Here is a 24,879-nt window from a genome sequence, read left to right as displayed (position 1 = left end):
AGTCCCTCAGACTGTCTTGCTGAGCTGACCTCAGAAAGCCAAGAGAAAATTTTTTATAGATAAGATAAAATAAACAACCTTAAGACCGAGAAATGAAGAGCCCTGACTCCTTCAAGCACCGAGCTAAGAAAAGAGACTTTCCAACTTTTCTCGAGTTCACTCTGACCAGCTGGAGATCCCGACAGGCCAGCAGCCAGGAGCTGAGCTCAAGGGAGAGCAGCTGCCAAGCTCCAGAGGTGTCACCATCTCCCAGGCAGATCCAGCGAGCTCTGTGCAAGCCTAGCAAGAGTCCTGCTCCTCAGAGAGGTGTCTGTTTGTCCTGCCAAGTGCCACCCTCGAGGGCAGGGCTGTTTGGTACAGCACAGCATCCCCCAGGGACAGGGGTCACCTCCTCATCCTCCCCCAGCCCTCACTGTCCAAAACAACAGCAAAGTCCCCAACAAAACCCTCCCAAACCCCTCGTTGTCCCGGTGAGGTGCCTGGAGGAGTCGAGCAGGGGCGGTGGCATTTGGCCTGGCGCCCCTCGGGGCTCTCTGCGCCGCTGGAACCGGGGCTGGGGGGCTTTGCTGGGGGGCACAATTTGTCACAACCCACGCCAGGAGGCTCTGAGCCCCCTGGCCCCGCTGATGCCTCCCCTGGAGGGGAACAGCTGCTGGCTCTGGGAGGCAGTGGACCTCTTTAAACTCGGAGGAAAGCAAGGTCAGGGTTCCCTGGGGAGGCGCGGTGGCAGTGGAGCGGGGAGCAGGGTGGATGGTGTGTCCCGTGGCCAGGCTGTGGCGGAGGACTGGGAGGCAAACCTTGCACGCCACCCTGTAGGGGCAGTTCTCTCCTAGGCCCAGAGGAGGCGAGATCACCCGTACTAATTTGTACATATCCTTATACGAGATCCTGCCGCTGCAAAGGAAGCACAGGTGGGTTAATAGGACACTGAGAGAGTGGAGAGGAGGGTGGAGAGCTTAACGGGGGGATGCTGGGGCCGTCTGTGGGGCAAGACCCCCAGCTCTTCTCTTTCTGGCTCTGTCAGACCCAGAGAGGAGAAAGCTGTGAGCATCAGCTGCTGCCTTTTCCACCATGAGAGTTGGCTCTTATCACCTCACACTGTCCCATCCTCACCCTGGACAAGGACAGTTTCGGTGGTGACCCCTCCTCGTTGTGTTCCTGACCCCTGGGCCTGGTGGGAGAGGGCTGGGATTTCACCCAGGGTGAGCCTGCAGCTTGGTGGAGTTCTGACCCATGGAGCTGTGCCCCATCACGTCACCAGAGCCCCTGTCCTCACACAGCCAGCCCTCTGAGAGCCACGAGGTCCCAGTGGGGTTGGCAGCTGAGCCACTCGTGCCTCCAAGATCTGGGGAACCTGAGACAGGGAGGGATAATGTGACCAGCTGCTGGCTGTGGCACCTGGCGCTCTCCAGTCCACTCCTGTGCTCCGACCACCAGCCCAGCTCTGCCAAGGGTGCACATTATGAGAAGCAAACCTCCCCAGACACACAGAGATCCCCCCTTTCCTGCCAGGGAAGCACATCTGCCCAGATGCAGCCATCCCAGGATACGGCCGTATCCTCCGGCACCGCAGGGCCCAGGAAGCAGCCGAGGCACAGAGCTGGCAGGAGGGGGTGCAGGATGCTGAGCTCCCCACTCTGCTCCAGCCCAGAGCCCTTGGGGAAGCGTGGGGTGGAAGTGCTGAGGTGCAGCTGCTGCAGCCTCCCGGGCATCCTTGGACAAGCTGGGAGGGAAACCACGCGGGGAGGCAAAGAGCGGCGTCACCGTCCGACCCCAGGCGCCTTTGCCTCTGGTTTCTTCCTCCTCATCCTCTCCCATCCCCTCTCCATTGCTGGCCAGAGGTGAAGAACCAACCAGACCCCATCCATGTGGACAAACCCCATCCCTGCTCCCCCCTGGTGCTGGGTGTTGTCCCCAGGAGAGCTCCGTGTGCTGTCGGGATGCGCTGGGAGCTGTTGGGATGTACTCACCTGTTCCCAGCCTGGCACAGGGGCCAGGGCTGCCAAAACTGTCTCCTGTGTCCCCTAAGCACTGGCTACAAGCATGGCTTGCTCAGGAATCAGAGGGGCACATGGCAGGGACAGGACAGCTCAGGCTTGTGTTATAGTGGCTCCATCATGGGCCATCATAAAGTGGCCACCAGCCACCATCAAGTGCCCAGTGTGAAGAAACCCATCCCAAGAGCCACCCCACAGCAAGCAGCTGGGAGTTTCAGTGCTCCACCTCCTCTCCTTTCTCTGCTTGGAGCTGATATTGGGCATAAAAAAAATACCTTGGCTGGGGCTGGTCTCCTGAGGGCAGGACAAGGAGGCAAGGAGTCTCCAAAGGGAGCGTGTGGGGGTGCCAAGGCCAAGAGTTAAGAGGGCACAGGCTCCCTGGCAGTGGTGGATCACGACCCCAAGGAGTCCCTGGGCTCTGGAAGGGGCCACACGAGGCATCCTGGTGGGGCTGGGGCTGAGCGAGGCGCAAACACATTCCCAGAGCTGCCACAGGTGCCCCATTGCTCTAGGGATGCTTGGGACCGTGGAGCAGTGGAGAGCAAGGCCTCTGCAGCAGCAGCAGGAGGAGCAGAGCCAAAATCTACCAACCCAGGGTGTGTATGGGCCCTGTGAGCCCCCACCACTGCTGGGAACAGGCTGCTGCCTCCAAACAGGAGCCCTGCTCTCCAAGGTCCTCATCAGCGAGGGCAGGAGTGCAGCAGCCAAAGCACTCCCAGCTCCAGATGGGTGAGTGGGCTGGCCAGCACAGGACACAGCTCCCCAAACATGCCCCAAACAAGGTCCTGCGCAGGTGGCTTGGCAGGAACCCAGCAGATCCCCATGGTGGGAACAAGCCCCACTCAGCCCTGCTCTTATCAGGGGCTGTGGGTGCTGGGCAGCAAGGGATGGAGCCAGTCTCAAGGCAAAGGCTCCCAGCTGGGGACAGGAAAGGAGGCTGAGAGGGATCTGCCTGCTGGGCAGGGAGGAGAGGAAGAGCAGGAATCTCCAGCACTCGGGATGAAAACCCCATGGCAAACTGAACATCACCCAAGACGCCTGTGCCACCAACCAGCGCAAGAACCAGCTGCTGCCCTTTTAATGACCTCAGGTGACAGCAGCACATCCCTGGCTGTCCCAGACATCACTGAGAACTAAACTTGCAGTAGGAGAACACAGAGACCCTGGTTTAAAGCCAGCTCGGAGAGGTTGGCTGGGAGAGAAGGAGCTGGCTACATACCACGCTGCTCGGTCATACTCTGCCCAGATCCTGACAAACTCATCCAGATGGTGAGGGCCCAGGATGGAGGAGTCCCGTGTCAGGTACTCAAAGTTGTCCATGATGACTGCCACAAACAGGTTGAGCATCTAAATCAAAGGGGGAAAATACAGAGAGAAAGGAAGGTGAGGGGAGAGGGAGCAGAGAAGGGAAAGGAGAGAGTGGGGGGAAAGTGGGGGAGAGGGAGCAGAGAAGGGAAGAGGAGAAAGAGTGATTGTGGGAAGGTGATGGAAGATGACCATGGCTGGGATGCTGACAAGGGGGACCCCCAGAGCCCTCAGAGGAGAAGGCAAACTCACCAGGAAGGAGCAGAAGAAGATGAAGGACACGAAGTAAACGTAGGCCAGGTCGGTGCCGCAGCGCTCGTTCTCGTTCTGCCCGGACGTGGCCGTGGTGTCCGGCTCGCAGCCCTTGCCCTCCAGGCAGGACAGCATGATCTCCTGCCACGCCTCTCCAGTGGCACTCCTGTCCCCAACACAGCCCTGTCAGCAGCTCCTGGTGGCACAGGACTGAGCCAGGGTGCCCCCAGGAGAAACCTCAGCACGCCCTGCCCACATTACACACACCTCTGGCATGCAGGGGAGCGTTTTCCATGACTGCTCACCTGAAGAGGAGCATGAGGGAGCCCAGGAAGCTGCGGAAATTGTTGTGCCTGTTAATGTGGCTTTCCTCATCGAGTTTGATGTTGCCAAAAACCTGCAGAAGGGAGAAAAAGGGTTCAGCTCTTCAGGCAAGAGCTCATCAGCCAGGGAAGCAGCTGCACGTTTGCATTGCCGCCCTTGAGTGTTGGGGAAGATGAAACAGGAAAGCCTCATAAATATGATTGTCTGGCAAAAGATTTTGGGAATATAGAAACTATAAGTGAGACTGAAATGAAAGCAAGCTTTGAGATACCTCAGTTACTGCACAACTGGAAAACAACAGTGTGGCCAGCTAGAGGTAATCCCCTTTCGATGAAACAATTCCCTCTGCTTGCAGACAGCTCCAAGGGTCAGAGCAGACCCTACAGCTTGGCAGGAGGGGTCCAAAGAGGAGTTTTTAGGGTTTAAAATGTAACACAGTATGGTAATGTAATGATTCTTATAGGCTGTATGGAAATTAGATTGGTTAGTGAGAATTGGAATATTCAGCACAGAAGAAGATTTATAGTATTGTAATGGGAACATCGCTCGCTTACCCTCTTACGCTCTTATCCTCTTTTACTCTCTCTCCCTCTCTCTCATGCTCTCTCTGCCTCTCTTCTCTCGGGCCTGCTCTGAGCTGTGGCTGGCAGCTCCCAGCAGGGCCCTGCACCCCGGCCCTTTGCAATAAACCACAGGTTCCAAGCCCTGGCTTCAGAGATCTCTGGTCTCCATCCATCCTGACCATCCTACCCACCATCACTCCTACACTTGAGAACATTCCAGGATGGGTTGGACAGGGCTCTGATCTAGCTGGAGATGTCCCTGCCATGGGGCTGGACAAGGTGGCCTTTCAAGTCCCTTCCAACCCAAAGCATCCTGTGACTCTGTGATTGCACGAGAAGTGCCCCAGCAAACACAGGCTGGTGCACAGCCAGCGTGCCAAGGAGCTGGTGCCAGGCAGCCATGGGGGAAGGAGACTCTGCTCTCCTTGGCAGGGATTTGCTGTGGGTGGCAAAGGCTGCGAGAGGCTGAGCTGCCATGGAAACAGGAGCATGGAGGGCCTGGGATCAGCTGAGTCCAACCATTCCACATCCATCCATCCATCCCTCGATGCCATCTGAGCACCACATGGCACCCAGCAACCCCAACCACGCTGGAGGTGCAGGGACAAGGTCCCACTGTCCTGGGTGGGTGCTGGGTCACACTCCTGGACACTCCCAGGAGCTTTTCCCTTGCTGGAGGAATGGTCTGTGATGCTGGGGTCAGGCACAGCCCTGCAAACAGGCTGGGGAAGGGCTCAGGGAGGGAGGGACAGACCCCACCATCCCCAAGGCCAGGAGAGGCAACAAAGATCAAACTATGGGCAATATTCTAACAACAACCCTCAGCCAAGGCTGTGCTAAGACATTCGTAAAGTGCCTCAAATTGGAAATATGTGCTGTTATTACTGTTAAATATTTATTCCCCTTTCCCTGAACCTAAAAATACACCAACTGCAGAGTATTTTTTCCCTGTACAGGTTTTTTGGAATGTGTAATTGTAGAATATTTTCTGCCTCCAGCTATTTTGCTCAAATAACGCCCACAGACTTTACTGCTTGGGGATTTGTTCACAATGGTGTTAAAAAAAAGAAAAAAAATTAAAAAAAATAAATCTAATACTACCACCCGGCAGGGAGGGGGGCTGAGTCAGATGGTGGCTGTTTAGGAGAACACCTGGAGCTGACGCTCAGGTGAGTAGGACAGGGTGGCAAAAATCAGCCCCTGGAAGATCCTAAACAGCAGAGCTGCCAAGCAGCACAAGCCAGGGGCCTCTGTCACCCCAAAATGAGGCACTGGGTACTGTGGCAGCTCCACGGGCAGCTCCACATCCCCAGAGGATGCTTTGTCACATCTCCAGCGTGGGATTTAGTCACAGCAGAGGCGAGCCAGCCCTGCAGCACGCGTGGAGCTGAAGGGTTTGGCTCACGTGCCTCTTATTCACCAGCTGACGCCTCCCCCTGCTCTGCAGACCCCCCCAGCAGCTGGGAGATCAGGGCAGGGCCCCAAAGGGGAGCACCCAAACAGACTGACAGCAGCACAGCCACAGGGACAAATGGATGGCAGGCACCCAGCTGAGCCCCCAGGGCCACATCTCCACAGGTACCAGCTGTGGAGCTGGACTGAACAAGCCATGGCAGTGTCCCCAGGGCCCTGCAGCTCCCAGAGAAGCTGTTCCATCCTCAGCACCCTCCTGGGTGCAGCAATGGCAGGCAGGCACAAGGCTGGCTCCTGTGTGCAACACTGGGGACGTGTCAGTGTCACTGTCTGTGCCAGCGGGACACACGGACACGTCTGTCTCACCTGCATCCCAATGATGGCGTAGATGAAGAAAAGCATGGCAATCAGCAGGCAGACGTAGGGGAGTGCCTGCAAGAGAAGCAGATGAGTCACCTCATCTATCACAGGTCCAGCCCCAGAGGAGTACAGCACACACAGGTGGGCTGCGCTGGTCCAACTCTCCTACAAGGCCTTGGGAATAGCCCATATTTGGGAGCAGCACCACATCCCTGTGGCCTGGTGTCCTAGGGTGATGTTATGATGCTTGAATCCCCATTTGTGTGTTCTGTTTATGCTGGATATTATGTTCTGTGCCTTCAAGACTGGCTCTGAAGAGCGAATGCTTTGTTTTGGTTTTGCTATCAGCTGCTCTCCCACGGCTGGCAGGACACAGAGATGGGACAGTACATGGTGCTGCTTTTGCTTTTTGCTTTGCTCTTGCTCTTGCTTCTGCTCATCAGTTAGTTTAGCTAAGCAGTCCGAATTTTTCCCTGGACTGTTTCTCCTTTCCCTTTTTTGGACCAGCTTGAATCTGCTCTGGACTGGGACCTGGGAACACCGAGAGTTTGCACCTTATTGCTGCAGCAGCTGCCCCAGCACCAGAGGGACTGATAACAGAGTGACAACCCCCAGGAGAGACTTTCCGAATTTGTCATCTTTTTCAGAGCGGTGAAAGAGTTTTGTCATCTGGTATGGTTCATTCTGTGTGCTGGGGGTGCTGTGCCTGTTAAATAAACAGGTTCTTTCCACTTCTCTCCAAGGAATCCTTCCCGAACTGGTTGGGGAGGGTTAGGCTTAGGGGAAAGGGGCTGTGTGGGTTTGCTTTCTGGAAGTCCCCTTTTGGAGGTTTTCTCCCAAATTTTCCCTAAACCAGGACACCTGGGAAGAGGCCAGGACACACGAGACTGACCTTGAAGGACTGCACAAAGGTCCAGAGCAGGATGCGGATGGTGTAACCCTGGCGGAGCAGCTTGATGAGCCGAGCAGCCCGGAAAAGCTTCAGGAAGCTCATGTTGAAGCTGCTGGTGTTCACCAGCTGGGGGGAGATGAGAGGGTCAGAGGGAGCTGGGAGCTCCCAGCACCACCCCACAGCCCGCTGCTCCCAGCCCCTGCTTCACCTTGGTGTCCGTCAGGATGATCTCCGTAATGCTGCCGATGACCGTGATGAAGTCAAAGATGTTCCAGGTGTCCCGGAAATAATTCTGCAAAAGAAAGAGGGAGAGAAGGAACGTGGATTTGAGCTCAGGGACGGCATGCCCAAAGGGTGCTGAGCCACAGGCCAAAGCTGCTCATGGACAGTGGTGGAGACCTCAGAGCCCATTTGTATGCAGCCACAGTCTGGAACACCGTCCTGTGTCTGAGACACTGGCAGACCTGAGCATGCCTGCAGCAAGCAGCTTTTCCTGGGAGATGATTCATGCCTCCAACAGACCACCCTGGCAAATGGGAGCAGGAAAAGTAGCCACAGCCTAGGGCAGGCTACAGCAGCTCGGCACATTGACCCTCACGGCCAGGAGGCTGCTGTGCTCTCCTCTTCACAGACACCTGGACACATCTCAGCCCCTGCTGTTTGTGCAGCAGTGTGGGAAACAGTAAAGGTAAGGAGATTTTCAGAAAGCTGTAAAAGCAGGCCGTAGAAACACAAAGAACAGAGAAATTAAAACTAGCTACAGCTACAAAGTCTGAAAGTAGAAAAAGTTACAATAGTACAGCAAGCAAGGGCATGAAACAATAGCTTGAGTTTTAGGCTTGGATAAGATAGACCTTAAGACTGCAGAAAAATATGCTTAGCGAGATAGTAGAAGGTTTTAAGCTTAATAATGGAGTATTGTGTATTGTTAATAGAGAGCAGACAAGCATTGTGTGAAGCAGGTGTACGTGTGCTTTTAGTGATTGGCTAGAACAATTGTCTGTAAGCTTTAGCAATGTGCTATTAGCTAGAAAGTTTTTAAAATGCTCTGTAACAAAGAAATCTTTGGCTGTTGTTGGCAAGGCGTGAGCTTTTGCCGTCTTTCTATTGTCTCAACCATGTAATGAAGCTGATGCTGCAATAAAGCCCAAGGAATGTATCCCAGCAGTCCTGTCCCATTTGTGAAAACTCCAAACACATAGCAGCTGGCACAACACCAAACATGACCATGACAGGTGCTACTGGGAGCAAGGAGGGTGGCTAGAAACCCTCCTGACACTGGGCTTTGTCTCCCATAAGCAGCAAGGAATAGCTGAGGAAACAGCAATCCGTGGTTTCAGATCCCAAATGAGCAGCTGGGAGCTTGAGCACTGTGAATCTATCAGGGAGATCTCACTGCTGCTCAGGTACAGCACAAGGACAGAAGAGCAGCAGCACCTCCTGACTTGGGGGAACAAGGGAGCAAGACACCAGCAAGTGCAGCAGCACTGGGCTCTGACAGAACATGCATGGCCCAGGCACAGAGCACAAGGCAAGAGGTAAAGCAGCAGTGTGGCTTCCCCCAGCAGCATCCAGCACTGGGAAATGCAATGAGAACCACAGGACTCCAGCCCAAAAGCAGCCCTCAGGCCAGGATCCAAAATAAGTAGCAGCAACCTCACGTTATTAACACCTTCCCTCTGTGATCTGTGCACTGCCAAAGTGCAAATTATCACCCTGCTAAAGAACAGGAGCAGGCACTCACCAGGAAGCCAAAGGCAATGATCTTGAGGACGCACTCCAGGGAGAACACCATGGTGAAGGCGATGTTCAGGTACTTCAGGGCCAGCTCATAGGTGTATGGAGCAGAATAGTACTGATGGAAACAGAGACAGCACTAGCCAGGAGGGGCCTGCCAGCCTCGTGGCTGGTGACTGTCCCAGCACAGACCTGACATGGCCTATGTTTGCTGCCCTAGCTGCCTCCAGAATTCCTTCTTTTCCTCACCCCTCCCTCAGGACAAGCCTGTGGTGGTCCATGTTCCTTGCCTTGGGGGCATCAAGAACATCTCCTCCTTACTCTCTCCACCCCTCTCCCAGGACAGATGCCACTCCTTCTAAGAAGGGAGCACAGAGGAATTCCAGGTCTGCCTGCAGTAGTTAAGGGGTCTAAATAATTGGGGTAATTTCCTTTAGAAAAGGTGCCACCTCCAGTTTGGGTCCTGTGTTATTTCACAGGGATGTGCCCAGGGAACTCACACACTGTCTCAAAGCATCTCCACAACCAAAATTCCCTCTGCTCCCATCCTGACTGCTCCTACTGCTCCAGACGAAGGGGACAGCCTTCCTCTGAGCCCCAGCTCACCTTCATCATGAGCACCACGGTGTTGAGGGCTATCATGGCCATGATGGTGTACTCGAAGGACGGGGACACCACGAAGTGCCACACGCGGTACTGGAAGGTGTGTCTGTTCTGGGGCATGTACCTCGTCAGGGGCTTGGCGCTGATGGCAAAGTCAATGCAGGCCCTCTGCAACAAAACAACTCCCATCAGACCCCCACGGACACATGGGAGTGTCACCATCGTATTTTCTGGAAAATCCCCTCACCAGGATTTCTCCTCCTGGGAAGCTGAGAAGCCTCAGAGAAAAAGGAAAACAATATTATCGCATTTGCTTCTCCTGTGTTTTGCTGCTTTGGAATGTGAAATGTGAAATATGTTTTGATGCTTTGGAATGTGAAATGTTTTGATGCTTTGGAATGTTTGTGCTGCTTTGGAGATTGTTTATCCAACATGTGAACTGTTTTGACCTAATGACCAGTCATGGTCAGGCTGTGTCAGGACTCTGAGGAGAGAGTCACGAGTTTTTGATTAGTATCTTGTTAAGCTTTCTGTAAGCATCCTTTATTCTTTAGTATAGTTTTGGTATAGTATTCTTTAATATATCATATCATATCATATCATATCATATTATAAAATAATAGATTAGCCTTCTAAGAACACGGAGTCAGATTTATCATTCCTTCCTGCCACGGGGGACCCCAGAAAATACTACAGAGAGGTGCTGGTGGCTGCCACAATTCCTTCCTTCATGATCTGGGAAGGCAGCTGGCTCATGGGTTTCTCACCTTTTCGATAGCAAGGGAGTTCCAAGCTCCCAAATTCCTGAAAACCCCATGGAAATGTCCCCTTTCCCCTCCCAAGACCATACCTCGTTCTTCTCCAGGCTGCACTCCTCCATCATTTTGTCTCCTTGCTCTTGGAAGGTGATGATGATGAGAGCCACGAAAATGTTGACGAAGAAGAAGGGGAAGACCACGAAGTAGACGACATAAAAAATGGACATCTCCATGCGGTTGCTGCGGCTGGGCCCGCGGTCCTCCTCCGTCACATCCACCGAGTGCTGCAGCACCCTGTGGGCAGAGAGGTGGAGAAAAGCAACCAGGGATACATCCATCACTTCCAACGGGACCCAGCTCTGTCTGTCCACGCTTGTGTAATGACAAGGTAAAGCTCTCTCCTAATCTGCTTTCAAGGATGACCCTTTTGAATGGCTCCAGTTTGTTTTATGGTGCTTTGCCGCGTCCCTGATGGAAAATGGATTTTCCTATGCTCTGCACAGAGAGAAAAAAATATTGCCTGAGCTCACATGGGCATTTAGAGAGGTCCAGTCCTACCATTATCCCTAATATTGACTTCAAATATATCTCCAGGCCACAGAGAAAAGGCATTTTCCATCATTCACTCCCTAAGGAAGAAGCTAACTCCAGTCAAAACTCCTGCCTCATAGCAGGGCTAAAACCTCTTTTGTGCTGGTATGATTTGTTATTCTCTCTACCTCCCAGCCCAGCAGCTCCTCTCTCAGTCTCACTGGGTGTAACCTGACCACCCCAACAGGGTGACCACCCCTATGGGAGGGGACAGAGGAGCAGAATACTCACTGGGGCCACCCCTCGCCCGTGGACACCGTGAACAGGGTGAGCAGAGCCCAGATGATGTTGTCATAGTGAAACTCGTGCCGCTTCCACTCTCTGCATTTCACCTCCATCTTGTTCTTCTCGTGGTCCACGTAGTTCCCTCTGCAAGGAGGACAGGGAGCAGTGACCTCAGGGTTTTTGGGCTGCCAGAGTGTGGGATGGTGGGTTTGAACCTGGGGGCAGCACAGGTGTGTGTGGGGGTCACCTCTCCTCCCGCAGGGAGAAGCTGGATGACAACCATGAGGAAGGGGAGGGAGAAGGGGAAAGTAAAACAGAAGAGAGAAGGAGGAAAGAACAGGAGCAAATTAAGGGCTCTGCACCCCACAGAAGGATGGGCCACGCACTGGGGATGGGGTTCAGCCCATGCTGTCCTCAGGAGCAAGGACTTAACAGGGACCCACAGGAGACATGACCCAGTGCCCTGCCCTTGCCAGAGGGGTCGGAAGCACCAGAGCTACTCCCCAGGGCACCCACATGCAGTCCTTCTGCGTGTCCTTGGAGCTGTCAGTGCAGTAGAAGAACTTCCCCTTGAAGAGCTGCACGGCGATGACGGCGAAGATGAACATGAAGAGCTTGTAGACAATGAGGATGTTGAAGACGTTCTTGAGAGATGTCACTACACAGTCAAAAACAGCCTGGAAGAGAGGGCAGAGCTTACCCTGGGGAACCCACAGACCTGCACCAAGACCAGGTTACTTGCTGGGAAAAGAAGGAAAGAGCTGGGCCTTCTCCAAGGCCAAAAGTTATTTTGTGAATGAGGTTAACACCCAGAGCACCCACAGCACTCGTGTAGGCACCATGCAGCCCCTGAGACAGCACCAGGGATGGATATTTGTGTCCTCAGTGTTCTCTGCAACCAGGGAAGCAGATGGGGGACCATCCTAATGATGCAATTAGTAGCAATCAAGACTAATTAGCGAGCACTTCATGATTTTGCATCACCCCAATAGCAAGGCAGAGCAAATACCTCTGCCTGCCAGAGCAGCACGTTCCTTAGTGCTCTCAGCCCTGGCTCTCACAGCACTTCAAGTGGGGATTGTCCTGATCCCTGTTTCATGATGGAGACAGGCTCTTCCAGAAAGGAACTGACACAGGCTGACTCCATCCACTGATCAGGAAGAAAAGCTGGGGTCAACCCCCATGTTTCTGGGGTGCCACCCTGGTTCTCATCAATCAGCCAAACCACTTACAAGTTAAAAAAAAGAGCTTCCTCCTTCTCACACTCTTTTTTGGCTCTGTACCCCATCAGCTAGGTAGGGAAATTCATAATCCTACCTGTGATGCAGAAATAATCCCATTATTGAGATGGGAAATCCCTCTCCAGTGCAACCCCGTGACAGCACAGCGCACAAAACCCCGAGCTGTTTGCAACCTGCTCTGGTGGGAAAGATGAAAAACTTCCCAAAGAGATCTGAGCTCTCCAAAACCAGGGCAGCCTATTTTTCAGGAGAACATCCGGGCTTTGCTCCATTTTGTCCACTCAAGCCCCACTTTCCCTGGCAGAGAAACCACTTCTGGACACCTTGCAGTGCTCCAGGCTTGCTTTCAAAAACTCATTGCACCTCCAGACACGAAGGGCTCCTAGAACACCCCAAAAGCTTTGAAAACAACTTGTTATTGCTCACAAACAAATCACTGGTGGTCCCTGCTCCCAGGGAAGAGGAGAAGAGGATGTAAGGCAGGAGATGGAGCTCGTTACCTTCAGCTTGGGCAGCCTCTTGATGGTTTTCAGGGGCCTCAAGACCCGCAGCACACGGAGAGACTTGATGGTCTTGATATCCCGGCCCTTGTTGGTCCTGCCGCATCGGAGGGAGGCACACGCACCCAGAAATGGAACAGAGAGACAATAACCTTTTAGACCTGGGTGCCCTGGGGAGCTGAACTGCCGACAACACCCCCCCAGCACGTGTGAAGATGGGAACAGGAGGGGCACAAACACTGCTGAGCTCTCAGCCCACCTCAACGCGGCTCCTGCGACACGCGCCGACAACCGGCAAAGATGGAAAACAAGGCAATCCCCTCTTCCCTGGGATTAGCACCCTTCCAGTGACCTCAACAAACCCCTCGCTGTGGGAAGCAGTGCCAGGGCTGGGGCAGGCAGTGCCAGGAGGTTTGCAGGGCACAGGCACACGCTGTCTGCAAAGGGGGCTTGTGCAGGGTCACCACCGCTGCAAATTGTTTCCTTCCCGTTGCAAGAAATGCAGAATAAAATGAGGGAGGTTTGCTCAATGCGGGGTCCGCATTGCCAGGGAGATTGTGGGTGCCTCATCCCTGGGAGTGTTCCAGGCAAAGTTAGATGGGGCCCTGAACAGCCTGGTCTAGTGGAAGGCGTCCCTGAGCAAGGCACAGGGGTTGGACCCTTGGGATGGTCCCAAAGGTCTCTCCAGATCAGGGCTACTCTTGCCTTCACCCCAAATCAGCTGAGGGAGGCAGAGTTTACCAGGAGAATTCTTCAGAAAAGCCCCCTCATGACCCTCATTTCTTGCACATGATGATTATTCCCCAACCACAATACCAGGTGAATTTTTTTTTCTTTTTTAACCAAAGCCTGGATCTCGAGGTCCTGGTGAAGGTGGCACAGCTTGGATCCACCAGGCACCCTCGAAAAACGTCAAGGAAATTACTTGCAACAACAGATGCTCCCAATTACACAGCTCCTTGGCGAGGGTTAATGCAACAGGGAGTACAATAATGGGCTTAATCATTACGAGATGTAAACAAAACCACTAATTAATAGCCCTCCCTAGGAGCACAGCCCTCACATGTATGGGAAGGAACTGTACAGACGGACCTAGGACTCACTTTGCTCCTGTTTTGCTCAGAAATAGGGCCTGGGGCATCTGACTGAGGGCTGGGGTGAGGGTTTGAGGGCAGCACTCAGCTGGTGCAAGTTGTCACCAAGGTCACCCCAAGTGCAGTGTCTGACACCTGCTGAGGGGGGATCCCTCAGGATTGCCTGCAGGGCAGCGTGCTGCAGCCCCTGAAAACGCAGCTGAGGGTCAGCCCAGGTGTGGGACAGAGTGAGCTCCAGCTGCAGCCACCCCCCTGCATTCCCAGGAGCAGTATCCCACAAGACCTCGAGCGCCATAGTTACCCCAAAGCATTCCTGTCGGCGATCCAGCCCAGCAGCCAGCGAGCAGCACCAGCAGAGAGGTGAAAAAAGAAAGAAAGAGAGGAGGAAAGTGAGAAAAGGGTCAGGGGAGCTGCATGGGGACCCTGCAGCAGCTGTCCACCACCCCAGACCTGAGGAGAAAGGCACAGTGTGTAGACCATGCTGTAGCCTTCAGCATGGGGCACATCTCCAGGCAGGAACTCCTCCAGAAGCCCCCCCTGCCCTCCCTGCTGGAGGTTTTGGGTGGGGGGCGCGTGGTGAAAGCACTGCTGCAAGAGGGACCTGCATGGAGTGGGACAGTGGGCAGCAGCAGGAAGGCACAGGCCTCCTCAGCCAGGAGCTGTGGGGTCAGGGAGCCAAAGGCAGAGGCCTCCAAGGGATCCCACCTGCAAGCTGCAATAGTTCCCATCCAAATTCTTCTCAATCACCTCCACTGAGAGCTCCACTGAGCCTGAGCTGCTGTGCAGGGTCTCCTGCAAGCCAGCAGGATGCTCCAATTGGACAAGCCAAGGTGGGCTCCAAGGTCCCTGGCTGCAACCAAATCTCTGTCCCTGTTTGAGCCAAGTCCCTGCCACGTGCACACAGAGTGCTCAGCACTGGGGGCAAAGCCTGTAGGTAAAACATTTCCTAAAACACATCAAACTCACCCCAGGCCCTGGCTGTGTGTCAGTCCAACATGTGGGAGGTGAGCTGAAAAGGTGACAATTTAACTTTGCAGAGCTTCTGTGGTGCCCTGCCCTGCCTTACACCAGGTTATTTTGCAGCACCCAGGGGTCCTTCTCTCTTCCAGGCCCTGGTGGCAGTGGGCACAAGGAGATGCTGCAAGGAAAGAAGCCCCTCTGCTGGGCAATCAGCCCCTGCACACCCAGGGCTCCGCACCGGCCACTCAACCTCTGCACCAACCTTTCCACCAGCCCTGGACAGCTCTGCAGAAGTGCTGTGAACTGCAGCCTCAGAGGGAGGCAAAGGCCAGCAGGGACTTTACTTGTGGTTCTGGTTATTTCAGCTAATTTAATTTGAACTCCTTGGAGATTTACAGCTTTCTATTTAGGCTGTGCGTGGATTGATGGATTAGCTTTCCATGTGGAGAGCTAGAGATGAATGGAGACAGCCTCTCCCAGGATTTGTGGCCCCTGAGGGAGCAGGGGACAAGCCCCAGTGGCTCACAGAGAGATGGCTTTGTGGGTGGACACTTGGTGGTTTGGAAAAGGAGAAAGGAGAAAGGAGAAAGGAGAAAGGAGAAAGGAGAAAGGAGAAAGGAGAAAGGAGAAAGGAGAAAGGAGAAAGGAGAAAGGAGAAAGGAGAAAGGAGAAAGGAGAAAGGAGAAAGGAGAAAGGAGAAAGGAGAAAAAGGAGAAGGAGAAGGAGGAAGGAGAAAGGAGAAAGGAGAAAGGAGAAAGGAGAAAGGAGAAAGGAGAAAGGAGAAAGGAGAAAGGAGAAAGGAGAAAGGAGAAAGAAGAAGGAGAGGGAGAAGGAGAAAAGAGAAGGAGAGGGAGAAGGAGGAAGGAGAAGGGGAAAGGAGAAGAGAAGGAGAAGAAGGAGAATGGAGAAGGGAGAAGAGGAGGAGAAGGAGAAGGAGAAATGAGAAAGGAGAAGGAAAAGCAGAAAGAAGGAGAAAGAAGGAGAAAGGAGAAGCAGGAGAAGGAGAAGAACATTCAGAACATTCCCCGTGCCCTGGCCCCACATCAAAGAGCTCACAGAGGGAGAAGAAAAGGAGACGGATTGGAACATCAGCACCAGAGTTTTCCCCTGGGGATCAGGAGGGAGGCTGGGAGGGAGGGCGGCAGGCTGGGACATGGAGAGCTGGTGAATATCCTGCAGCTCCCTGGGCTGCCGAGGGCAGAGGCAGGTGTTCTTATAAACGCTTTATAGTGCATGAGCCCATGGGAAATCACCGTGGGGCCTTTGTTCCCTTCACTGCCCAAGCCATGAGCTCATCTCCTCCAGCAGGAGCCAGGCTGGAGGCGCGGCAGACAGAGGCCTTCTCCACACGCCTTCACCCTCCAGAATTCAGCTGCCCCATGCCCTGAGGGAACATCCTTCCCTCGGCAGGCAGGGGCCAAGCAGGGCTGGAAGGTGCCAGGCAGCTCCTCCACATCCCCTGCCAGCTGCAGGGCCACCACAGGAACTGTGCCACCCTTGTGGGGCGAGGGCAAGGGCACAGCAAGCAATTCCTGTGCATTGGTGAGTGTCACCAGGATATTTTCTGAAAAATCCTCTTTGCCCAGGATTTTCGTCTCCTGGGAAGCTGAGAAGCCTCAGAGAGGAATGAAAACAATAATTATCTGATTTACTTCTGTGTTTGCTGCTTTGGAATGTGGCTTGGACATTGTTTACCAACAGGTGAATGTTTGATTGGTTCAATGCGAATTGTTTTTCATTAATGACCAATCAACATCAGCTGTGTCAGACTCTTTGAGTCAGTCAGGAGCTTTCATTATCATTTTTCTTGTGAAGTCTTCTGATGTATCCTTTCTCTTTCTTTAGTGTATTTTTAGTATAGTATAATATAATATAATATAATATAATATAATATAATATAATATAATATAATATAATATAATATAATATAATATAATATAATATAATATAATATAATATAATATAATATAATATAATATAATATAAATCAGCCTTCTGAGAACATGGAGTCAAATCCTTATCTCTCACCTCGTCCTGGGGACCCTCACCAACACCACAGGTGAGGACACCCCTCCACCCTCCACCCAGGAGAGCTGAGCCAACAACTTGTGCTCCTTCAGCCATCAAAATTCTTGATGGAAATTGCCTGGGAAAGAGAAGGCTCCCTTGCCCTCCTCCTCAAACACTCAGTGCATCTTCAGGCTGCTGATGGCCTTGAGCCCTGCCAGACACACTGAGGGGCTGTCCTGGCAGAGCAGGGATCAGCCACACCCTGGAGATGCTCCATCCACCCTCGTGGTGGCCTGTGTGGCCTCCCAGAGGCTCAGAGCGTTGTCCCCAGGCTGCAAACCTGCCCCAAGCCCCTTCCCCATGCTGGGGTCTGTGCTCAGCTCCCTGCCCTGCCCAGGGGCTGCTCCATTCCTGTGCCTTTGTTATCATTCCTTCCTATTCTATTCTTGGCTAGCCTTCTGATGAAATCCTTTCTTCTATTCTTTTAGTATAGTTTTAATGTAATATATATGATAAAATAATAAATCAGCCTTCTGAAACATGGAGTCAGATCCTCGTCTCTTCCCTCAACCTGAGACCCCTGTGAACACGGTCACAGCACCCCCTGCCCCAGCCAGCAGCACAGGGCACATCAGAGCAGCGGGAAACTCGTCCCTGCGTGCTCCTGCCCCCGTGGCACATCCCAGCAGCCACAGGTGCCACAAGCTCAGTGCCAGGGCCCAATCTCCAAGCAATGCTCAGTGGGGACACTGCAGGGCAAGCACACAGCCTTCTCTGTGATGCCTCAGAGGATGTTGGCACAAACCAAAACCACCAGCCTCATCCCCATTCCTGCAGGGCTCCAGAGAAGTGTCCCCCTCAGACCAGAGGAAAAGCCACCAGCCAGGGCTACCATTTCCAGCACAAATGTGTTCACAGGGCAGCTCCACCTGGCAGGCTGCTGCTTTTGCTGTCTCTGTGAACCCCAAGATGCATGGCAGGCATGTAACTCCATCTCTGGCACCTTTAGGCCATTTCCCCCCTCTCTAACAACCCCTTCTGCTCTGTTTCAAATCCACTGGCACCACCAACTTCTTCCTAGCATCTCCAGCTTGCCTTGCCTTGCTCCCTGCCTGCTTTCTCACCAGCTTCTGCCAAACCAGGAGAAACATCTTTGGAGCAGCCACACACCACTGCCAGGAGCCATACCAGAAGGGTGCAGAGAAATAAAATACAAAACAAAATCAGAGTCTAGTAGCCATAGCACACAGTTTCACCCTTCTCCCAGCCCAGGGGAGGCAGGGAGCTGACAAGGACAAGGGCCACTTACGCCAAGGCAAAAGCCACCAGTGCTCCCACCACCACAATGAAATCCAGGATGTTCCAGAGGTCTCGGAAGTAGGAGCCATCCTGCAGGATCAAGCCCTGATCAATCATCTGGAGGGGAGATACAGAGAGAAAAACAGGCAGGGGATGAGCAGCTCAGACACCAAGCTGGGGGACAGGGACACTGCAGACACATCCCAGTGTCCTGGCTGTAGGACTTGGTGTTTTGTGGAAGCCTCAGGGCTGATAAAGGAGGTGCTGAACACTCTGGGCCAGCACTGCTGAGAACCAGACTTTAAGGTCTCCACCTTCTAAATTTAGGACAAGAACTGTAACACTGAGCTATTTCCCAGGGATGCTGCATCCTGTCAGAGCTCTTACCTTGATCACCATCTCGAAGGTGAAGACACCAGTGAAGACGTAGTCGAAATACCTCAGCACCTGCAGAGAGAGGGCACAGATGCTCTGCAGCTGCTGCTGAGCAAACCGTGCCCACCCAGACATCCAGCAGCTTGCCTGGCTCAGGGGAAGCAAAATGGGGTTGGTTTGCTTGTCCCAAACCCAGCCTTATCCCTAAGAGCTTAGGACAGCCCCAAACCCAGCCTGTGCAGGCAGGAGGGAATCATTCCCCATGCAAACGGCTTGGAAATGATGCTGCTAGCCAGGATCACCTGCCCCACACCAGTACCAGCATCTCCCCCATCCAAGCCACTTTACAGCTGACCAGGCATCCTGGTCTCCCCCCAGGCTCTAAACCCCACGTGGGGGAAGCTGGGAGTGACTCCCACGGTTCACAACGGAACGCGATGGGGAAGAAATCAGATTCCACAGCACAATGCATGTGCCACCACGGGCTGCCCTGGTCCCTCAAACCCTGCAGGAGCTCTGCCTGCCCTGGTGGGGGAGCAGGAGGGGGTTGCAATCACTTTGTTACGGTCGGAGTTGGTGAGGACGGGATCCTCGGCGGCGAGGGCGATGCTGCTGGCAGCGATCACCAGCAGGATGCACATCTCGAAGTAGCGCAGGTTCACGATGTAGTGGCAGGCCCTCCTCACCCTGCAGGGACACAGCCCACACCCCAACTGTGAACCCCTGGCAGGACACAGCCACAGCCCTTGTGCAAAGCCCAGCCCATGATGCCGCCTTCCAGGGTGGGGAGATGGGCAGCAAAGCCTGAGGAGCAGAAGAAGGGAGCCCGAGGGATGTTTGGGCTTTTTGGTCCCTCTTCTCAGCTGTCTCAGCCCCACAGCCAGGCAGGGAGAGTCCCCAAGAAATTGGGGTGCTTACTCTTCCAGGCTGCTGGGTCTGGGGAAGAGCTACAGAGCAGCAGAAAACTGCAGGTAAATATACCAAACCAGGAATAAAAAATCCCAGTCTGGAAATCAGCAGCTGGGAGAGAGCCACGAGCCATGCCACAGAGAGAGAGCTATGTGGGGCTTGGGGAACTCTGTGGCTGCTTATCAAGCTTGTTTGGGAGACACTCAGCTCCCTTCTCACAGGGATTCCCTGTTTTTGGTGATGTCTGGGGTCCTTCCCCTTGCAGCCCTCCCCAGCCCCAGAGTGAAAAATGTCTCACGGGTTGGTGGTGCTGAAGATGAACATGGAGCTGTGCGGCACCATGGCTTTGCCCGTCTCGCTCTTTTCCTTCTTCCTCTTCTTCTTCTCCATTTCTTCCTCATCTTCTTTGGTCTCAGCCTCCTTTAAGGGGCTGGCTTCACCGTCTGTCTTGTTGCTAACTGCAGGAAAGCGAGAGCCTTTGCCCGACCTTGCACCCAGACAACACCCTAGGGTGTCCCTGCCACCGCCCCTCTGACTCCCTGCTCTGAATCCATGTGCTGTCACAGGGAAAGGGACCAGGCAGGAAGAAAACACACCAGCTGCTGGGATGGAGCTGATAAAATGGGTTTAACAAGGCCAGTTTTCACCTTGCTGGTTAATTAATAACACTGTTTAAAGCAGCTCACCTTGACAGCCAGGATGCCGCTAAGGGGTTTGAGTGACAGTGAGCTGCCAGAGGCTACAGATGTTCCAGGAAAAACTGGGAATGCCAGAGTTTTGCCCAGGCAGAGAGGAAGGGGAAATGATGGATAGGATGAAGAGGTGGTGGGAAATGATGGATCAGATGAAGGGGTGGATGGGAAGAGGTGAGAAAGGGGATGCTGACACATCAGCCTTTGGGCTCCCCTGCAAAACTGGGGTGAGGTGATGCAGACAGGAAAACCCACACAAGCAGCTTTCCACCCCCACAGGGTCCCCGAGGGCTGGGAGAGGGGCTCAGGAAAGAGAGAGGGGTCCTCACTCTGTACCACAGCGGAGTCGTGCACATCGATCATGATGGCCGTGCTCTCGGTGGCCTTCTCGGTGTTGGGGGTGATGGAGGACAGGTCGGGCTCGCTGCGGCTCACGCTGCGGCTGGGCTCCAGCAGCGCCTGCTCGCTCGTGTCCGGGCTGCTGCACTCCTGCTCCGGCAGCGTGCCCGTCCTCCCCTGGCACAGCTCGGCTGCCACGTGTGGGGGGCTGCCCCTCCTGGCGGTGCCGATCAGATCGGCGTCACCAGCAGGGATCCCGTTTGTCCTGCAGTAGGGATGGGGCAGAAAAGGAGGTGTGAGAAGATACGGAGACAGGAGATGGAGAGAATACAAAGAGCTGTGGGGATTGCAGGATGTCCTCTGCAGGTACCAACCTGATGGACTCCCCGCTCGCCTCCGGCTCCCCCGGAATCAGCGCCTCTGCTGCAGCCACGTCCCCGCGCCGGTCCCCATCCTGTGTCCCCTCGGCAGTGCTGGCCTCCTCCAGCCCCATCTCCTGGCTGGCCGAGCGGCTCCCCAAGATGCCAGCTGTGTCTTTGCCCTCCACGCGGGCTCTGCGGTGCCGGCTGCGCCGCTGGCTCTGCCTCATCCTCGCCCTATCCTCCATGCTGCCTCCCGCCCCGTCCTGTTCTCCTGGCTCACAGTTCCCGTGGCAGGACTTCTGCTGCCACATGTCCCGCTTGGCCCGGGGCGATGTCCTCTCCTCCCCACCGCCGGGGTTGGCCCCTGGCACCGGCTGCTCGGCTCCCTCGCGCTCTGCCTTGCCCTGCTCCTCGGCGCATTTCTCCAGGGTGACACCTTCCCCGGGTCTCTTCCTGCGGAAGATGCTGGCGTGGGGGTTGATGAGGGGCGGCTCGTCCTTGTTGATGCCCTCCTGGCTGGACATCTGCATGTGCCGGCGCAGCTGGCTGGTGCGCTGCTCCCACACCGACATGTGGTGCCTCCGCCGCCGCTCCCGCCTGCAACGGGGCACAGCCAGGGGTCAGCATCCCGGCTGCCCTCAGCGTCCCCCCGCTGAAACACCCACCCTGGATCTCATCTGGGAATCCCAGGCACAAGGAAGCACCACCGCCAGGGTTACAGGCTCAATGGTGTGCCATTGAGAATTAGATATTTTCTTGTAGGTAGAGGCTCGGTAGGAGTGCGAAAACATAGGCTTGGATTACCGCTACTGCTACCTCTAGGATAGTTAGTAAGAAGAGAACTAGTAAGGTTAGGAGTGAAACTGCTGGTATTGTGGAGAACAGGGCTGTTGTGGCTGTAGACATGAGGTGGATAAGAAGGTGGCCTGCTGTTTGGCTGTTAGGCGTACACCCAGTGCTAATGGGCGAATAAGTAGACTTGTTGTCTCGATTAGGATTAGGGCAGGGATTAGTGGGGTGGGGGTGGCCTAGTGAAACGGAGGGTGGGTTTCGCAGTCCTGTTATGAGGGTGGCTAGTCATAGGGGGAAGGCTAGGGCCAAGTTTATAGATAGCTGGGTGGTTCATCAGTGTCCCTCTGGTGCTGGGAGTGTGCTTGTGTCCCTTCAGAAAGCATCAGGCTGATGGATGACCAGCCCCAGCAGCCTCGCTGCTGCCCTGAAGCTCTCAGGCAGCACGTCCAGCTTCTGGGAGCAGCCAGCATCCTGGTTTGCCCTATCCCAGACAGACAGAGACCACCTTCCCCTTGAGTGACTGCCTGGGGACACCTTAAATATGGGCCAAGCCCTCTTGCTGCACCCAGGGACCTCTCCTCGCCTCTCTCCCAGCACATCCCGGGTAGAAAGCCAGCCCTGAGGCTTGAGGAGCTGCACTGGGCTTCTGGGCTACACCACCAACACCTTTGCAGCGTGGTGCAACAACACCCTGGAGAAGACAAGACGTGCCCTTCCTGACACCCCCGCGGCACAGGGAAAGCACCCAGGAGCACAGACGGGCACGGGCACTGCTCACACCCCACTGCAAACCCACGGGCAGCGAGCCACGGGCGCTGGCACCGCGGCACCGCGCACGGGGATCCGCACACAGTGGGGAAAACGGGGCACACGGATACAGCACACACACACACACACAATGAATTCCCACTCCCGAGGGGAGCGGGGCGTGCCCCGGCCCCGCGGACGGACGCACAGACAGCACAGGAGGCACAGACGGACACGCGCCCCCGCCGCCCACATACAGGTGGCTGCTGCGTGGCTCCCACATCGACATGTGGTGTCTCCTCCGCCTGTCTCTTCTGCGGAGGAAAAACAAACGGGTTCAATCCCCTCCTTCCACTCGTGTGGGCAGCGCACAGAGCTGTCCCCCCTCCCTGGGCAGGGCTCGTCCTGGCCCTGGGCATCCACGGTGAGCCCCCACGGGCACGCTGGTCACGGGCTGGCACACTCAAGCTGGCACTCCGCTCCCTGGGAGCCTTCCCCACACCAGTGCAGGCTCCAGTCCTTCAGGACCTCCGAGACATCCTTGGATACTTAACCGCTGTCTCACACTGCTCCAAATTCACTTCTCCCAAGAATCACGAGGCAATTGGAAAGAGGGAGCAATGCATCAGGCCAGCCCTGAGATGTTCAGAGGCACCACCATGAGCTGCTGCTGCCCTGGGAGCACAGAGGGGAACGTGAACTCCCCCAGCAAACACAAGGCACAAGGCCAGGCTGAGATGCCACAGAGCTGCTGTCACCTGAGCAGCCCCCACACAGAGCAAGTTAACAGGGCTGCCAGGCTGAGACTCCAGGCTTTAACCTTTGCCTCAGCATAGAAAGGATTCAGATGCACACAGCTCCCAAGAACTCTGCCCTGAGAATATGCAATCATAGAAACACAGAACATCCTGAGTTTGAAGGGACCCACAAAGATCACTGAATCCAGCTCCCAGCCCTGCACAGGACAACCCCAAGAATGCCACCATGTGCATGAGAGCACTGTCCAAATGCTTCTTGAGCTCTGGCAGGCTCACTTCCCAACAGTTTGAAGGCATTCCTCCTTGTCCTATCATTTATCAAAAAAACACCTTGTCAGAAATCCCTCTTCAGCCCTCTCAAGGTGCTCCAAGGTCTCCAGGCTTAACAACCTCAACCCGCCCAGCTCACGGGAGAGCTGCTCCAGTCATGCCAGTGCTTATGGTCTCCATGGATCCCCGTGCATGGGGAGGCCTCAGTGCCACGCTGGAGGCAGGGCTGGAGCTGCCAGCACCCACAGCATCCCCGCAATGAGCTGCAGAGCCTCCAGACACAGCCACGCAGCACGTCCAGCACCAATGCATGCCGGTGCATTGTTCAACGCGCGCAGTGCCCACCTGGCAGCCCCGAGCCAGCTGCACCCAGGTGTGCAAACACAGAGAACCCACACCATCCCTGGCCATGTGGGAACACCCATCCATGCCCACTCTGCCAGAAGGAATTCCCGTGCCAGCCTGCATGCACCAGGCACCCGCGGGGAAATGGAGCCGCCAAAGGCAGGGCCCAGCTCTGAGCTGCCTTCTGGACCAGCTCTGCTCTGCCCTGCCCTGGCCACCACGGTGTGGTCTCTCTACAAGCTCAGCACCACCAAAAGCACACCAAACCTGAAGCTGACTACATCATCGAGCCTAACCCGTGGCGTCTACTGCCTGGGCCTGACCCCAGTCCATCCTGATGAGCTGGAAAAAAGCCCCATGAATATCAACACCTCCCCTTCAATGCCACCAGAACAACAAGGAAAGGTTGAAAAGATCTTTTTTTTCCCAACCAGTTCTGTCTGGCAATGGCTAGAGAGCTCTATCAGGGATGTGCAGTGTGGGCAAATCCTTTACTGCCCTAATATATTCCATCTCCCCCTCTTCCTCTCTCCTATCTGTCCATTCCTCAGCCTCTCCCGCTGCCTAAAGCTCTCTATTCCCTCACTTTATCCAACACATTCCCACTGGTATCCAGAAACAGAGCCAGCATACAGACTCCACCACCTCTCCCCTAAACCCCCCTAGTCCTTGTGCAGACAGATTTATTACGAACACCCCATCAGCCCCAACCCAGGGTAAAATCTGTGGCTGCTGGGGGATCAGGCAGGCCTTACAAGCACACCCCGTTCCTGCTGCCCCTAAAACCAGCATCCCAGCACTGCCAAAGCAGGGAGGGGGCCGTTCCCAAGGCTGCCTCTGACCCCCCCAGATCAGCACTCTCCTGAAGACAGCAGTTTCTCTCAGCAAATCTGCAAAGAGATTCTGCCTTGTACAAGCTTGGCTGGGTTTCAAAGCATAACGAAACCTAAAATTCCCTGGGAAGGGATTCTATAAAAAAAAAAAAAACAAAAAGAGGGGAAAAAAAATTAAAATAATCCCTTCAGCTGTACTGAAATGTACTGTTTTGGGAAACAAATCAAAACGCCTCGTTCCAATGTTGACTTTGAAAGTTTTATGTGATTTAGACCATATGACACCGCAAAATAAAGAGAAAAAAGGCAGCTAGGAAGGAAAAAACAGAAATT

The 24,879-nt window shown here is 54.5% G+C and overlaps 1 protein-coding gene across 1 annotated transcript in view; it reads right to left on the bottom strand.

Annotated features, from left to right (window-relative positions):
- CACNA1E (calcium voltage-gated channel subunit alpha1 E) overlaps window positions 1–24,879 on the bottom strand; it is a 90,501-nt gene that overhangs the window by 6,518 nt on the left and 59,104 nt on the right. Inside the window, exons 19-38 of the mRNA XM_031063300.1 lie at window positions 22,598–22,654; window positions 20,814–21,398; window positions 20,430–20,704; window positions 19,707–19,866; window positions 19,057–19,186; window positions 18,512–18,571; window positions 18,135–18,241; window positions 14,157–14,168; window positions 12,762–12,858; window positions 11,537–11,697; window positions 11,027–11,164; window positions 10,297–10,498; window positions 9,450–9,614; window positions 8,851–8,961; window positions 7,315–7,398; window positions 7,107–7,232; window positions 6,221–6,286; window positions 3,860–3,951; window positions 3,555–3,720; window positions 3,217–3,344 (exon numbers count right to left, since the gene is read on the bottom strand). Coding sequence (XP_030919160.1) covers window positions 3,217–3,344; window positions 3,555–3,720; window positions 3,860–3,951; window positions 6,221–6,286; window positions 7,107–7,232; window positions 7,315–7,398; window positions 8,851–8,961; window positions 9,450–9,614; window positions 10,297–10,498; window positions 11,027–11,164; window positions 11,537–11,697; window positions 12,762–12,858; window positions 14,157–14,168; window positions 18,135–18,241; window positions 18,512–18,571; window positions 19,057–19,186; window positions 19,707–19,866; window positions 20,430–20,704; window positions 20,814–21,398; window positions 22,598–22,654 — 2,922 coding nt within the window. The remainder of the gene's footprint in view (window positions 1–3,216; window positions 3,345–3,554; window positions 3,721–3,859; window positions 3,952–6,220; window positions 6,287–7,106; window positions 7,233–7,314; window positions 7,399–8,850; window positions 8,962–9,449; window positions 9,615–10,296; window positions 10,499–11,026; window positions 11,165–11,536; window positions 11,698–12,761; window positions 12,859–14,156; window positions 14,169–18,134; window positions 18,242–18,511; window positions 18,572–19,056; window positions 19,187–19,706; window positions 19,867–20,429; window positions 20,705–20,813; window positions 21,399–22,597; window positions 22,655–24,879) is intronic.

The sequence above is a fragment of the Geospiza fortis genome, unplaced genomic scaffold (genome assembly GCF_000277835.1).
Source record: "Geospiza fortis unplaced genomic scaffold, GeoFor_1.0 scaffold506, whole genome shotgun sequence".
In the NCBI taxonomy this organism is placed as follows: Eukaryota; Metazoa; Chordata; class Aves; order Passeriformes; family Thraupidae; genus Geospiza; species Geospiza fortis.
Note: the sequence above shows the minus strand (reverse complement) of the source record. Positions and strands in the feature narration are given on the sequence as shown.